This window comes from Mchenga conophoros, linkage group LG6 (assembly GCF_057382185.1).
Source record: "Mchenga conophoros isolate Kocher_MC1m ecotype Shallow Benthic linkage group LG6, M_conophoros_male_GT1.1, whole genome shotgun sequence".
NCBI classification, from domain to species: Eukaryota; Metazoa; Chordata; class Actinopteri; order Cichliformes; family Cichlidae; genus Mchenga; species Mchenga conophoros.
The window spans coordinates 4,772,069-4,788,655 of NC_140531.1; the positions used below are offsets into that span (position 1 = coordinate 4,772,069).

Genomic DNA, 16,587 nt, shown 5'->3' on the forward strand with positions numbered 1-16,587 from the left:
AATACAAATAAAACCAGAGTAAGATATGTGGAAACAGGAGATCAGTAATGAAGGCTTGTTAACTTCAAAAGAATAAATGGCAGTTATACTAAAGCTGTTTTTGTTTTGTTTTTGTAAAATTAAGCACTGGCCTACAAAAGACAGAGAGACAGATAAATGGATCAATTTAAATATCCACCAGCTCCTTTTAAAAGCATGCATTCCTCCCGTTATAACCATAAATAAATAATATAAAGAAATGGGGCTAAAACCTGCAGCAAACAGCATAAAAGTTTTAGATGTGACAATTTTGGGGGCTTGGGGACGTAAACAGGGTTTTCTTGGTTTTCTTTGTAGAGTTTTGCAGTTTGGTGGATCTATCTGTAGAAAAAGGAAGAAGGGTTAATGGCCAGCAGCTTCGATTGACAGGCGTTTTTAGCCAATCACCACTTGGCACTAAAGGGCGCACCGTTACGTCACTTACCATCCCGGCTCGCGCTGCGCGGAGCTGGTTGTGGCTGCTGTCAGCTACAAGCTAAAGGCAGGATGACGACACCTTTTAATGTTATTTGTTTTTAAATTAAAATGAACTCCCCGGTCTGAGCCCTACTCGATCCCCGTCTGAAGTTGTCCGTGTTGTTCTCGGGTGTGTTTTGAGGCCCTTCCGTTACTTTGACAGTGTTCAGGTGAGTAAGAGCTCAGTGAGAGCTGTGGCTGCTTTGCACGTTGGTCAAAACGAGTGTTTGGAGAAGCGTAAATGAACATTGAAAAGCGCTCAAACACGAAACTGCTTCTGCCCTGTGTGTGCGCGCTGAACAGAAACGTTTCACCACGGTCTTCACACACCCTACAGCCAAATGGACACACAACAATCTGCAGCTGATAGCTTTAGTGAATTTTAAGCAAATGTTGCAGTTTTTTCTTTGTGGTGCAATGATACGTGCCTTTACGTTGTGCCAGCTGGAGTGGAATCTCAACCTTTGACCTTTAAACAGCAGCGTAAAGGTCAGGGTAAAGGTCACCATTAAAGCTTGCAGGTGATTTCAGCAACAAACCACTGATAACTTGGGAAACCAACTAAATGGATTATCTGAATGGAAGAAATATAAGATAAGATAAGATAAGATAAGATAAGATAGAACTTTATTAATCCCTCGGGTGGGTTCCTCTGGGAAATTCGATTTCCAAAAAAGCACAGCACCGACAGAAGTTACAGAGTTATACACACACACATATATATAAATACAGAGACAATATAAATAAAATATACGAAGGGGATAAATAGAATAAATAGGAATAAAAATAAAAATAAATAAAATAAATAAAAATAAATAAATAAATATAGCAAAACCTCACATTTAAAAAGGTGAATTGATTTTTTTATTAATATTTTATTTTCAGCATAGCGTTTCTACACGTACCAGTTTTCTTTAGAAGCATAAATTATTTCTGTTTGCACACAATAAAATAGAATAACGACAAAAAAGAATTGTCAACAATATTAGCCCCCTGAAAAACTGGACTAGCATGAAGTACAGCTGTGCAATGAAAATGCTTCATCTCTGTAATGCTCAAAGCAAAATTGAGTTTAATGTGAAGGATAACTTCCAACTTACACACAGTATAAAAACTTAAGCAAGGGTTTGTCACTTGAAAAAACATGCTAAAAAAACATTTTAGACTTTTTCTGTACACCATATAGAAAAAGCCTGACAGAGATGAAAAGTGGATGATTTCAAACATGCTGAAAAGAAAACTAGTGAGAGAAGTGGCTTAAGACTCCAGAACCACTACGAAGACAGCAATGACTGACTTCCCTGTCAGAAATTGTAGTCTTAAAGAAGGTCAATACCAGAACCTTTTACACACCAAGAAAAACTCCACTTCTGCACAAGCGATATGTTCAAGCTCAGGACAACCTGGAGAAAGATTATGCATACTGGAAGGCCATCCTTTGGTCAGATGACATTAAACTGAAGCTCTTCTTATGTTTAGAAAAAGAAACCCAAAGAACACCATCCTCTCAGTGAAACACTGTGTTGGGAGTATTGTGAAAGGAATCATAAAGAAAGGACGTGAAGAAATTTGAAAGAAACCTCAAGCAGCAGAATTAGATCTAGGTTATCGCTGTGTCTTTCAAAACAACAACCCATAACATACATCATCTCTGGTGAAGAACTACATGGCAAAGTCCAAAGTGAATATTATTGACCGACCTGCACATCCCACTGAAAGGCTGTGGCCATCAAATCTACAGAAGCTTGAGAGACTCGTCAAAGTAGAATGATGGGGTGGGAATCCTCAGGAGGTAGATAGGAAGAAATGAGTGGGCAACCCCCAACTGTGGGCAACTGCAGAAGGTAAAATAGACGAACAAACAGTTTTAGGGTGGACCTACTCTGTGACTGAGGAAGTTGTTATAGTATGAGCAATCCTGACCTTGGCTTGTCAGCCAGGTCTACCTCAAGCTTTAAGGCCTTTGGATAGTTTTTATTTTTTAATATAAAGTTGACACTAAAAAAAAATCTGAAATCTAGAAATCAGATTTTTACTGTAACGCAGGACATAAAAAGCCAATCTGTATTCTGTTTCTTAAAGAACTGATTAACTGAATGTTTCAACGGTACACAGCGCCTTGTGACAAACCCCCTGGCAGCTTGTGATTGGTGTGTGGGGTTGGGGGCAGGCCTTGAATTAAGCTTGGGGTCAGAGCAGCGGCTCTGTGAGCTTCCTCTGAGCTGAGGATGAGGAGTATGTGTGTTGTTCTCTGACAGCTGCTCACTCTGCTTTTCTTTGGGACCATTGTTCACTGTGAGCTGACATACCTGCCACCAAAAGCTGCCAGCTGCTTCGTTTCTGCTGACCTCGCCCCCACTGTTAAAATGACTCTGACTGTAGCTGGTAAGTTTGCATCTTGGTTGACAGGATGGACTTTCTGAGTGCAAGTCTGTTCCCTCAGACATTCGTGTTGTTAGTGTCAATAGATTTTCTGGTTTTTCCTTAAACTCTCAGTCACCAAGATTACCCGAGGGGTAAAAAAGCGACTTGAAGACTCCAGCACGTCCTCAGACATCCTGAAAGTCAGACTTTAGTATTGACACAAACACTGACATAAAAGCACCTCGTACTGTTTTAAAAGTGAGCTTCTGCTGACTGGTTTGTGTTGCACTAACTTTTTTTTCTTATGTAATTCCGTATGTAATTATTTGTTCCCAAGCTTAATGTGTGACCTAATATTTGATGTATTAAGGATAAAGTACAAGCGTTTAATTCCAGAATTACAATTCCTGTCAAACCTGAGCTTTAAAGGTTTTTTTTTTTAAAGCACTTATAATTTATGTAGCTGACAGAGAAATAAAAGGACAGAGAAATTAGCTAAATGAATATTAAAATATATTCAAAGTTGCAGCTGGCACCTAAGAATGCAGTAAAGAATAAATTCCAATTCACAGATTATAATTGTTCCTTTAACTGTGGCTCTTTTTCTAAAATATATTTGGAAACCAGTAACAGCCTGTGTATTTAATCTTTGAGCAACACATGTACAGTTAAATTAAATGAAGACGACCCATGCGTATGCTTACAGATCTGACTCGGAGAGCAATGACAGAGTTTGAGGAGAAGCTCCGTCAGCAACATGAGGATTCGATGCACCGCGAGCTGGAGGCTCTGCTCACCACAACCAACAAAGCTGAAGCAGAGGTGGGAACGCCTTTGGCTCTGCTGCTCCCTCCAAACATCCCCACAAATGCTCTGAAACTCTGAAAAATCCTCTCAAACATCACAGGACAGGAGTAAACGTGGGATTTTTCTGCATAGGATTATCTCGTGCAGCCCCAGAAAAGCTTTTTTGTAATTTAATACTATTTTTCCCTCTACAGTTTTGTTAATTGAGGTTTCATTTACCTAATTGTAGTTAATATGTGAGAGAAAACATGCATATGTCAAATAAGGTAACACATACCCATTACTTTTACTGCACGCAGACTGGCGACTGGCCATGTGTACGTTTTTTTTGTGTTTGTTCTTCTCATCCTTCGAGCTTTTGTCATCTTCTTTCTTATGGTTTTGTTGAATTAAAACAAAGTTTCTATCACAGGGTCGTCACAGAGTTGGTGCGTAGGTTGTAATGACACAAAGCGCCATCAGCTTTTTTGCCATTAACTGTTTGGTTTTTACTAGTAATTTTCATTTTGTCAGATTTAGCTCTGAAGCGATGTGGTTCTTGAAGGATGCGGTGTTTGCACTGTAGCATAAGACAGCATCTGATTCACTACTTTTGTTAAATTTGTAATTTTCTGTTACATTCTTGTAGTTTTTGGGAGACACACGAGGTGACAGATGCCATGGACTCATTGATCTGTTATATATGTAGAACAAATGTTTGTACAGAGAGTCCATTACATTCATCTGAGCACGTAGATTTTGTTGGCAGAAATTTGGCCTGACGGGGGAACCTGAGGTGAACAACCCAGAGGTCCTGTAAATGATTCATACCTGCTTCAGTAATCGGCCTCAGACATTATGAAGATATTAATGTGGTGTAGCTGTCACTCTGAAGGATGAACGAAGACAATGCTGCTCCTTTTCTTTTAACATGCTACAACATTAATTGATAGCTTATAAACCTGTTATGGTGCTAATTTATGAAGCAAGCATATATGAGTAAGTGAAAAAGCAACTTTAGACACGTCTAACCTGTTTTCACAGATGAACTTTGTGTTTGTGTGTGAGGTCTCAAAGTCCAGGGACACTGCGCTTGTGTGAAATGTTTTCAGTTTGTCTTTTAATGAGGTGGTTGTTCGTGGTCGATTATGTTTTTGTGCTGGTTTAAAGCCATTTCACCTCTTGAAACCAGCTGTCTTATCCAAGTTATGAAGGTTTCATCTGCTATGATCACATAAGAAGTTGAAATTCTAAAGACATCCCTTTGGTCTTGTTCTGCACTAATATACCACAGTATGCACTGTGAATGAAGTCCACTTTGTCCTTGTTATGCTTGTGGGCTACATAAAATATTATTAGGGGTGCACTTTAAGAAACCAGGGTAGACATGTAAACCAACCTGCAGATTAGAGCTTTAATATGATTAGCTGACAAAAACAAAATGTTTGTAAATAAAATCACCTTTGTGTTTTTAGTTTGAAGCTTTTATTGATGTATAGCCAACCTTTCTGGTGTCCGACTGACTGACTGTTTCTAATAAAGCTTATTTTGTATTGATTTATTTAATGTAGGAAGGGTAGTTTGAAAGCCAGTGAAAAATCACTGTAGATAAATGCAACATATAGACGTTAAACATAGATTCCTAATCAGTGAGTTTTGATATTTGACTTCTTTTGTTTCAGATCTCCAGAAAAGATTTTGATGGTTTCAAGAAGCTCTTCCACAGATTCCTGCAAGTCAAAGGGCCTTCAGTGGACTGGGCCAAGATCAGCCGGCCACCGGAGGAGTTGGTGAGCACAAGATAATGTTTCTGGTTAACACGGCTTGAGTTTTGACATTGCAGTGCTCTGTGCTGGTGCTCATATGTGCTTTAAATGTTCCATCTAAAGCGCAAGTACGCAGTGTGATAGTTGCACACCCTCACTCTCTGCGCATCATCTGCACTTGTAGTTTAGTTGGTTACAGTTCTTACTGTCTTGGAATAACTGCGACCACATAATTTCCTCAGGGATTAATAAATTATTCTAGAAGTAAGCTAAATAAAAGTAAGCTAGAATATAACCCATCTGAGGGCAACAGAAATATGTAAGAAAAACCTCACAGTTGGGACCTGCTAACAATCCACAGCTGCTTAAATTGTAAGGGAATAATTACATAATCTACAGATGAGCAAATGTATTTTTCCAAATATTTTCTAACTGCTTCAGTTTATATCTTAAAGCTGTATACATGTTATACAGTATGTGCAGGAGCAGCATCCACTCTTAGATCAACTCCAACCCTGAACAGTCTTTGAAAAGACCTTCTGAAGCTTTTAAATTAAGAATTAAACATTTTTTAAGACTTTTATATGCCCCTAAAAAGCAAACTCACTTACTGCATAGTTCAGCTTAATCATTAATTCAATTCAATTCATGTAGAGATGTCCTGTCCCAAGAGTTTGCAGCCAGTGTGGTGATGGGCTTCATGGCTGCAAACACCATCTACACTGTGCTTTATTCCAAACACCAATTTCTTTCACGTGTTTATTTATCCTTCAGATGAATTATATTAAAAGTTCAAAGAAATCAACAGGCAACGTTTTAGAAAGGTGAATTCAAAAATGAACATTTTAAAGATGAGTAATCGTATTATTAGAGTACAATGTTTACTTATTAACTTGTAACAGTGAGGCTAGCGCGCACTTACCTAACTCCAGTCTTTATGCTAAGGTTAACATGCACTCTCCTGACTCTCCTACACCACTGTGGCGACGGGTGTCATACTTCAAAAACAAGCTACTGCAACCAGATCTGAGGATAGTGAACGCTCAGGCCAAAGCCAACTGTTTGTCAGCATGGTGACATTTCACACACATGTTCAGTTCCTGCCTACGGTGTTCCCAAACATATCAGCCAAGTGAAGGTTAGGACTAAGATTAGCCTGACTGCTGGAGCATTTCAGAGTGTCGTGCGGAGCACCCACACATCTTCCACTCGCACTCCCCTTCTGACCTTAATCACCCTGTGCCTCAAACCACCGCTGTCGTCATGAGCGTGGTTCAGAGAAAATGAGACACTGCGTTCTAAGTTTACTGGTGCAAGACATGCGTAACACTCGCCTTTATATGTACAGCATCGACTTTGTGGGATTTCCATACCTTGGTGATTGAGCATGCATCAAGACAATGTGATGGAGGTTTTAAATCCTTTATTTACACAGTTTTTGACATTGTCCATGAAACCACCCTCACATTTTCATGTCTCAGTTTATTTCAGTCTTCGACTGAATATTTTCCAGAGTTGAAACAAACACTAATATATTTACAGTCATGATGAGCTGTGGATATCTCAAAGGAATATTACAGGAATAATGGATATAATTCATTTTTGCTGTTAAAAACCAAAATCACTGGTGGCCGTGGAGCTGTCCACTTGTTTTCTCAAGCTTTGGCCTCCTGTAGCTCAACAGGCAGAGCAGGTTCTCTATCTCTACAAGGTTTGTTGGTCAGTTCCCGGCTGCTGCAGTCTGCATGCCAAATATCCTTGAGCAAGACACTAAACCCAATTTGCTCTCCAATACATCCACAAACATGTGAAGCAAGACTTTACTGAGGTCATAGAGCAAAGGTCATAGATTCCTCTATAGCTGATCACCTGCAGCTGACCGTCTTTGGTCGGCCTCCAAGCTCACACCATTCCAGTAGATCTTTAAAAACCTCAGAACGTCACAAAGCATGAAGAGAAAAGCAATACAAGATGTCCCAGTGTTTGTTACAGTGTGACTTGCTATATATTTAACAGTTGCTCTGTTGTTGGATAGCTGTTTATAGAAGCACGGGCAGAAATCCAGCTTTGATATGGTGTGTAGTGTGACCATAAATACATGTGTCCTTTCTGTGTGTCACACTGTGTCATGAGGTTTGAAAAGTCAGAAGACTGCACTTCCAAAAGTAACTCTGTTCATTCCAGTTACGGGAGGTTATCTGTTTTGGAAAAAGTTACTGTTTAATAATGGAGCCACAAATATCCAAGTAAAACCTTAAAATAGAAAACTCCTCCTGCCCATAACTGTAGACTACAGCTTCACCCAGTATAGACCCAGCAGGCTTTATTCGGCATGCACCATTTGGAAGCTAAAAAACACCACAGAGATTCAAATTGGTTTCCCTACACATTTTTTTATTTAATTCTTACTAGAAATGATATGAATATACATATATACACATTTAGTTTACTTGTCCATGTTCTAATACCCAGCTACACATATATTTGTATCTGGGTATGCATGTTTGTCTGAATATAAAAAGGGTTCAAGTAAATGGTCTTACTGTAGACATTTGTACCACAGAAACATCTCTCTATAAAAATATACATTAAGTGTTATGTTTTTCCTTATTATCTGTAATGGATATATATGCTGTTACAAACATGGTCAATGTTTCAAATAATGAGGTAATACCTGTGAGCGCCAGACTGCTGCTATCACAGTTTCAGACAGTCTTTTATTACTCTTGGTTCTGTGTAATATCTGCAAGCAGATATTCCTAACATGGATTTGATATATTGGGGAACAAGTGAAAATTGTGTCCCCAAAGTTGATCTGGTCGAAGCAGGAAAAATGGGCAAGCGTGAGGATTTGAGAAAGTTTAAAGAGGGGCAAATTGTGACAGCTGGACAACTAGCTCCCAGTCTGCAGTGGTCAGCAGTGTTGGTCAAGTTACTTTAAAATAGTAATTAGTTACTGATTACTTCTCCAAGAAAGGAATCCTGTTACTTTACTGATTACTTATTTTCAAAAGTAATTCGTTACTTTATTGCTTAGTTACTTTTTAAAAACATGATGCACAACCTGAATACGTAATAAAGCAACAGACCTTTCAGGCCAATTCTATTTTTTCTGCATAATCCATCATATAAAATTGAATCAAATGAAAAAGTTTTTTTTAAAACATTTTTTAGGTTTAATCTTTCAACTTTATGCACATTGCATCAAGCAAAAATTAAATTATATGCAACAGTGTTTGACTTGAAGAAATTTGTTTAACAGTTAAACCTATTTTCTTCATATTCCAGCATATAAAATAAAATAAAATATTTTTTGTGTTCACACTCTTTCAAATACATGCAAGTAAAACACAGCAAAAAATAAATAAAATCAAAAACTCATCGGCACCGAGTCCTGTCGCTCTTAAATCTATTGTCACCTGTTTAGCAGGAGTGGGGCGGGTGGAGGTTTGCCCGGTGCTGCAGTGGCCATGTCAGCGGGGGGATCCGGGGGTTTCTCTGTGGATTTGACACTCCCGTGGCAGCGTGCTGGGTGCTCGCTCAATTTGAACTTTACTTTTTGTAGAAAGAAGTTTTCTTCCCTCACAGAGTGAACAGCGGACGCTAATGTTTCTGTTACTTTTTACAGAATCAAACTCAAAGTAATGTCAGTACTTCCGAGCTTTAAGCGCTGCACGATCATACTCTCTCATATTATAATATATATCTCATAATATGTTACTCATACTTGTTGATCTGCACACGTCTGTTGCCACGGACATCGCACGCTCGTACGTCATTGTCATGAGACACTCTCACAAACAAAATCACGGTGCAGTAACGCAGCGTGCATACGGGAAAGTACAGTAATCGAATTACTTTTTGCAATAGTAATCCCTTACTTTAATCGTTACTTGAGAAAAGTAATCAGATTACAGTAATGCACTACTTTTCATGCGTTACTCCTCATTTCTGGTGGTGACATAGCAGCTTTGTAGTGAACAAACAAATCTAGCACTGATGGGTTTCACTGTGTAACTTGCAGAGCTGTTTGCTGAACCTTATCCGTACCTTATTATATATATCTGTACTATGTAAATAATGTATATTTTTATAGTTTTTTCATTTAAATTATTACAGTACAATATCCTGCACGTCATGGATATATACTTATAAGCACAAACATATGGACTTTTACATTGTTTTTTATATTATTTTTTACTTTTTAACTTTTGTTTCTTCCCCCCCCCCCTTTTTTTTTTAGTTTATGTAAAATCCTTTTTAGCATGTCTGCACAGTCGGGGGGAGTACTTTTTTAGCCAGGAAAAACATTTCACTGTATGTTGTACCAGCTATAACTACATGTGACAAATAAATAAAGAATTGAGAATTGCTGTCTGTGCTTATCAGACTAAAGCCTGGTTGTATTGTTGCATAACATCCTGATGACTTACATGTAAAACAAACTGAACTGTTTGTTCAATCTCACCTTGACCTTAACTTGAGCCTCTTCACTGTTTTGTTTTACAGTATTAAAAAAAAAGCTCTACTCTTCGTAGACTTTTAACTCCCATCTTACTCATTTGTGGGATTTTGCTCAGATCCAGCCCTATGACAGGATCAAGGCGAGGGGACTACCCGACAACATCGCTGTCAGTCTCAACAAACTTGCTGTGGTCAAACTGAATGGCGGTCTAGGAACCAGCATGGGCTGCAAGGGCCCAAAGAGTCTGATCAGTGTCCGCAATGAGAACACCTTCTTGGACTTGACAGTGAAACAAATTGAGGTAAGAATGCAGAAAAACACTGCACATCTTAACCTCTGATGATCAGGATGAGTCCAGGGTCATGTTTTTGCCTCTGGTGAACTACCTTGAGGCAATTGTTGTTCTAACATGGTGCTAAATGATTGTGTGTTTTCAGCATCTAAACAAAACCTTTAATGCTGACGTGCCGCTTGTACTCATGAACTCCTTCAACACCGACGAGGATACAAAGAAGATCCTGCAGAAATACAAACACCACCAAGTCAAAATCCACACTTTCAATCAGAGCAGGTGCAGTGCGCACACACACACACATACGGAGAGTCTGTGAACAAAATCTGTTAAGTATGAAATAAGTGTAAAAAGCCAGAGGTGATTAAAGAAATGGTTCATTATTTTTTGGGTGGATGGAAACAGAGACAGATGGAAGTTACAGTGGGGCAAAAAAGTATTTAGTCAGCCACCGATTGTGCAAGTTCCCCCACTTAAAATGATGACAGAGGTCAGTAATTTGCACCAGAGGTACACTTCAACTGTGAGAGACAGAATGTGAAAAAAAAATCCATGAATCCACATGGTAGGATTTGTAAAGAATTTATTCGTAAATTAGGGTGGAAAATAAGTATTTGTTCACCTCAAACATGGAAAATCTCTGGCTCTCACAGACCTGTAACGTCTTCTGTAAGAAGCTTTTCTGTCCCCCACTCGTTACCTGTATGAATGGCACCTGTTTGAACTCATCATCTGTATAAAAGACACCTGTCCACAGCCCCAAACAGTCAGACTCCAAACTCTGCCATGGCCAAGACCAAAGAGCTTTCGAAGGACACCAGGAAAAGTATTGTAGACCTGCACCAGACTGGGAAGAGTGAATCTACAATAGGCAAGCAGCTTGGTGTGAAAAAATCAACTGTGGGAGCAATCATCAGAAAATGGAAGACATACAAGACCACTGATAATCTCCCTCGATCTGGGGCTCCACGCAAGATCTCATCCCGTGGGGTCAAAATGATCATGAGAACGGTGAGCAAAGATCCCAGAACCACACGGGGGGACCTGGTGAATGACCTGCAGAGAGCTGGGACCAAAGTAACAAAGGTCACCATCAGTAACACACTACAACGGCAGGGAATCAAATCCCGCAGTGCCAGACGTGTTCCGCTGCTGAAGCCAGTGCATGTCCAGGCCCGTCTGAAGTTTGCCAGAGAGCACATGGATGATACAGCAGAGGATTGGGAGAATGTCATGTGGTCAGATGAAACCAAAGTAGAACTTTTTGGTATAAACTCAACTCGTCGTGTTTGGAGGAAGAAGAATACTGAGTTGCATCCCAAGAACACCATACCTACTGTGAAGCATGGGGGTGGAAACATCATGCTATGGGGCTGTTTTTCTGCCAAGGGGACAGGACGACTGATCCGTGTTAAGGACAGAATGAATGGGGCCATGTATCGTGAGATTTTGAGCCAAAACCTCCTTCCATCAGTGAGAACTTTGAAGATGAAACGAGGCTGGGTCTTCCAACATGACAATGATCCAAAACACACCGCCCGGGCAACAAAGGAGTGGCTCCGTAAGAAGCATTTGAAAGTCCTGGAGTGGCCTAGCCAGTCTCCAGACCTCAACCCCATAGAAAATCTGTGGCGGGAGTTGGAAGTCCGTGTTGCTCGGCGACAGCCCCAAAACATCACTGCTCTCGAGAAGATCTGCATGGAGGAATGGGCCAAAATACCAGCTACTGTGTGTGCAAACCTGGTAAAGACCTATAGTAAACGTTTGACCTCTGTTATTGCCAACAAAGGTTATGTTACAAAGTATTGAGTTGTATTTTTGTTATTGACCAAATACTTATTTTCCACCCTGATTTACGAATAAATTCTTTACAAATCCTACCATGTGGATTCATGGATTTTTTTTTTTTCACATTCTGTCTCTCACAGTTGAAGTGTACCTCTGGTGCAAATTACTGACCTGTGTCATCATTTTAGGTGGGGGAACTTGCACAATCGGTGGCTGACTAAATACTTTTTTGCCCCACTGTACATATGTCATTGTTAAAGTGGTAAGCAGTAAAACTACAACAAGTCCATTAAAAGGAAAGCTGGAGCGTTAGCAGTGGACAAATAATCTTTGGTGTGTTCTTAAAAAAACAAAACCTGGAAGGAAGACAATGCTGGATCCATTCAGAACATCCAGACAAGTAAAGACCAGATCACTGTCCATCAGACCTGATGTTAATATTCAGGTCTGCACTGAAAAGAAAACTTCATGAGAGCAAACACAGAGGACTCATCAAAAAGTACAATCCAGTGATTTGACTCCAGAGCGAAACAGTCGGATTAGGCTTTAGGACAACGACTATAAGGAAAAATAAGAAAAGCAAGTTTTTAGAAGACTTGAAATGTCTTTTGATTTGAAGTACACTACATGAACTATAAAGAAGAACAGGCATGTATGCATCAGCATTCACTACTAATTTTTATGATGATGTTAAAAAAACATTTCCAGATTCAAGATTCTGAAGACATATCGAGCTATGCTGTCTTCTCTGATTTGGTAGTAAACAGACAAGTACAAAAGTGCACAAAATATAGAAAAATATAATTTATAAGTCAGTGATTCGAGCATTAAACATTTGTGCGCACAGATTTGTGTGTAGAAACTGTTGGTAAATAAGGGCCATCGTTTACATCTGCTGTCCAAAAATAAAAGTGTCAAAGTTGCTTTGAGGGTAAATTTGTTTTGTCCACCATCTGATTTTCCTTCACTTCTCTTGGAATAGAGAGCTCTTCAGTTCTTTATAGTCTAAATGACGGACTCTTTATTTTCTTAATAGGTATCCGAGGACCAACAAGGAGTCCCTCCTGCCAATTGCTAAGAGCATGGGCACCAGTGGCGAAAATGCTGAGGCCTGGTACCCACCAGGGCACGGAGACATCTATGCCAGCTTCCAAAACTCCGGGCTCCTGGACAAACTCATTGCTGAAGGGAAAGAGTACATCTTTGTTTCCAACATCGACAACCTGGGAGCCACAGTTGACCTGTTCATCCTCAACCATCTGATGAGCCAGCCGGCCGACAAACGCTGCGAGTTCATCATGGAGGTCACAGACAAGACCAGAGCCGACGTCAAGGTATGTTTAGTATCTCCCTCATGGCGATCTGGCCCCGGCTGAACAAAGTGTGGCTCGGCCTGTGCAGCCTGTTTCCCTTCTGTCCAGGGTGGTACTCTGATCCAGTATGAGGATCGTCTGAGGCTGCTGGAGATCGCACAGGTCCCCAAGGCCCATGTTGACGAATTTAAGTCTGTTACCAAGTTCAAGATCTTCAACACCAACAATTTGTGGATCTCTCTGCCTGCCATCAAGAGGTTGCAAGAGAAGAACTCCATGGACCTGGAGATCATCGTCAATCCAAAGGTAATCCTGCGGAAATCTTTTTGTTTAACATTATGCTGTTAGACTTGTTTGTAGGAGCTACCACTGCAAAAACATTACCACTAACCTCAGCCAAAGGAATCCAGTGTGCCTGACATGAGTGACACTGTGATTCCCTTTTCATGGATAACTTAAAAAAACACCTGCTCATGACTAAGCAACAATTCTCAGATCCTTCTTAAATACAACCATCCAACAAAGAGGTGCCGCTTGGTGTTGGGAGGAAAAAGAGTCGGATGTCAAACTCAAAACTGCATGAAGAACATATACGTTGCTCCTAGAGGCTGCAAAGTTTGTAACTTGTAATGTCAGAAAACTGATATTTAAGAATCAAAGTACCACAAAATACTCAAGGACCTTTAAAAACCTCATAATCACAGTCCTGAGCTTTTGTGTTCTCTGGTGTTGTGATATGAAGCGATATTTTAAAGGTACTTCAAGTAATGAGGCTGTGAAAAGTTTTGGGGGCAGTATTAAAATGTTTTGGGTGTGTGCTGCTTGTCTTTTACTTTTTCTTTTTAACCCTGCTTCCATTTTCTCAAGAGGCTTTATCAGACGAATACTGTTAATATGTCGTCTTAGGATACAAATTGGTGTTATCATACATCCCCGGCCTTATCTTACACAATAGATATTTTTGACATTAGCTCAGAGCAGTTTTTTCTGCACATTTTGTCAATAGATTTGGTTTATTTTGAAAGCTATTTTTGAACTCAGGACTTGTGTAAAGTCCTGAGTTCAAAAAATTTGTTCATTCCACTCCTTATCGTCCACTCATCTTAGTGGGGTACTAAGTGTATTAGTACCACACTAAGATGAGTGGACGATAAGGAGTGGAATGAACAAATTTGATTATGAGCCTGTTGGAACTGTTTTTCCTCCTATTGACTGAAGCGCTCCATCTCTCTGTAGACCCTGGATGGTGGGCTGAATGTCATCCAGCTAGAGACAGCTGTGGGTGCTGCCATCAAAAGCTTTAACAATGCCATGGGTGTGAACGTACCCCGTAGCCGCTTCCTGCCCGTGAAGACATCATCTGACCTGCTGCTGGTGATGTCCAATCTGTACACCCTGGACGCCGGCTCTCTCACCATGAGCAAGAAGAGAGAGTTCCCAACCACGCCTCATGTCAAACTGGGCAGCTCCTTCACAAAGGTCAGCTGCCACCCAGAAAGCATCATCTCCACTCTCGATCCAAGCCTCTCTCAGCTTCTGTACTTTATCATTGGGTGCAATAAGGAATTGACAGGTTTAATCACGTTATATTTCTAATTAAATCTAACTACAAGTTAACTAAAGGAAAAAAAAAAATCAGTTCTCAGGAAATGGAAAGATAATGTTTTCAGCTACAACATCATGACCTGCTTGCTGCTCAGCGTAGTGAGAAAGTAGGAGCATGTTTCAGTTTAAATGAAGTTTTATTTAAATAAGTCTGAACAGTCATCTGAAGGTGTTTTATGTTATAATGTTAGAGAGCCTAAATAATAAAATCAGGGTTTGGTTGCTTTTTGCTTTGTTGCTCCACAGGTTCAGGAGTTTCTGGCAAGGTTTGAAAACATCCCTGACATGTTGGAGCTTGATCACCTCACTGTGTCTGGAGATGTCACCTTCGGGAAGAACGTCTCTCTCAAAGTAAGCAACCGCTCCAATAACTGAGGCACAGTTGAACAGCGCCACCTACAGGCTTAAATCAAATACTTCTACAGAGCATTATTTCAGCTCTCTGAATTGAATTAACGTCGAGCCTTATTCGGGCCTACAGTACTGTTCCAGAAATTAGAAAGGAATTCCACCTTAATCAGAATCAGAATCAGAATCAGAATACTTTATTGATCCCTGGGGGAAATTATATAACTGAACTTTGTGAGATATTTACAAATATACTTGCCAACAGAAATGTCCTTGGATAGAATTTACAGTATAAAATGTAAATCTTTCCTTGATACCTCTGTTTATTTCAGCCACTCTCAAGAGAAATTCCATTGCAACTATTTTCTGATTTGAATGAGATCATTTCAAGATGTATTTTGCAGGGAAAGAAACTCAGAGTTAAATCTTAAAACACTGCGACTCTCCAAGGAAATGGGGGGAAATGGCCCCACCCGATTTTGAGGATTATTGCTATGCAGACCAGATTAAACATTTCATTTATGTCCCATGTTAGACAGAATAACGAGCAGCTCCTTCACTTTCTAACTTGACTAACCATTGTGAACAAATTGATTGAAATTTAGAGCAAATAGGTAGTGCATACACAGAATGTTTAGTTCACCTTTTAACATGTTTGCTCAAAGAAAGACCAGCTTAAAGATTTTTAGCCAGACTCAACAGTTTTCATGGAGCTTATCCCACAGGGCGGGAGGTGGGATACACCCTGGACAGGTCACCAGCCTGTCAGGGCTACTCAACTATATTTTTTAACAATAACCTTTGATTTCGAACAAAGGTTGCAAGAATACGTGACATTTCTGTCAGTTTTTCACTCGTTAATCGTTTTATTCATCAGGGTACTGTCATCATCATAGCCAATCATGGTGACCGGATAGATATTCCTGCTGGAGCCATGCTGGAGAACAAGATTGTTTCAGGAAATCTGCGGATCCTTGACCACTGAGGCCTTCTGGGAAAAATGCTCAAAGCCATTTGGATCTCAAAGATGACTTTTAAGAGATTCTGTTCTTCTGATGAACAGCAGGGTTGTTACAGCTTTTGTTTTAAACAGTTGTGTCAGTGTAAAGTCAGCCTGAAAAGGTCAGAGGTCAAATTCATCGTGCTTCCAAATTTCTCCAGCACTGTGTAGAAGAAATTTGCTGTTACTGCAAGACAATCACTGTAAAGTCTGGCTCACTGTGGTCATCTTTTTTCTTGTGTCAATAAAAAAGTGCAGTACGGGTCAGCAGAGCTTCCTGTGTTTTGTGGAAACGTCGGACTCATTCTTTATTTGTTTTATGTTTTTTTGTGTACAAGGTGAGATCAGAAAGTTCTGTGAACAGG

At 39.9% G+C, this 16,587-nt stretch overlaps 1 protein-coding gene across 2 annotated transcripts; it reads left to right on the forward strand.

The window, feature by feature from the left end:
- Positions 1 to 475: 475 nt before the first annotated feature.
- Positions 476 to 16,489, forward strand: LOC146571921 (UTP--glucose-1-phosphate uridylyltransferase-like). Of its 2 annotated transcripts, none has more exons than XM_085275917.1 (10): positions 476 to 665; positions 3,566 to 3,681; positions 5,328 to 5,435; positions 9,992 to 10,177; positions 10,314 to 10,447; positions 12,993 to 13,290; positions 13,378 to 13,575; positions 14,506 to 14,748; positions 15,121 to 15,225; positions 16,100 to 16,489. In XM_085275917.1, exons 2-10 carry the CDS (start codon positions 3,583 to 3,585, stop codon positions 16,205 to 16,207), a joined length of 1,479 nt encoding a protein of 492 aa, XP_085132043.1. In that variant the 5' UTR covers positions 476 to 665; positions 3,566 to 3,582; the 3' UTR covers positions 16,208 to 16,489. The 2 variants fall into 2 exon arrangements, with proteins under 2 accessions (XP_085132043.1, XP_085132042.1); XM_085275916.1 differs by lacking the exon at positions 476 to 665 and adding an exon at positions 2,693 to 2,880.
- Positions 16,490 to 16,587: the final 98 nt, after the last annotated feature.

What these genes read in the sequence shown, in the direction of transcription:
- LOC146571921 (XM_085275916.1), top strand. An exon ending in GCCGGCCACCGGAGGAGTTG is followed by an intron (nt 5,436 to 9,991) that starts GTGAGCACAAGA and finishes GATTTTGCTCAG; the next exon opens with ATCCAGCCCTATGACAGGAT. An exon ending in CACACTTTCAATCAGAGCAG is followed by an intron (nt 10,448 to 12,992) that starts GTGCAGTGCGCA and finishes TTTTCTTAATAG; the next exon opens with GTATCCGAGGACCAACAAGG.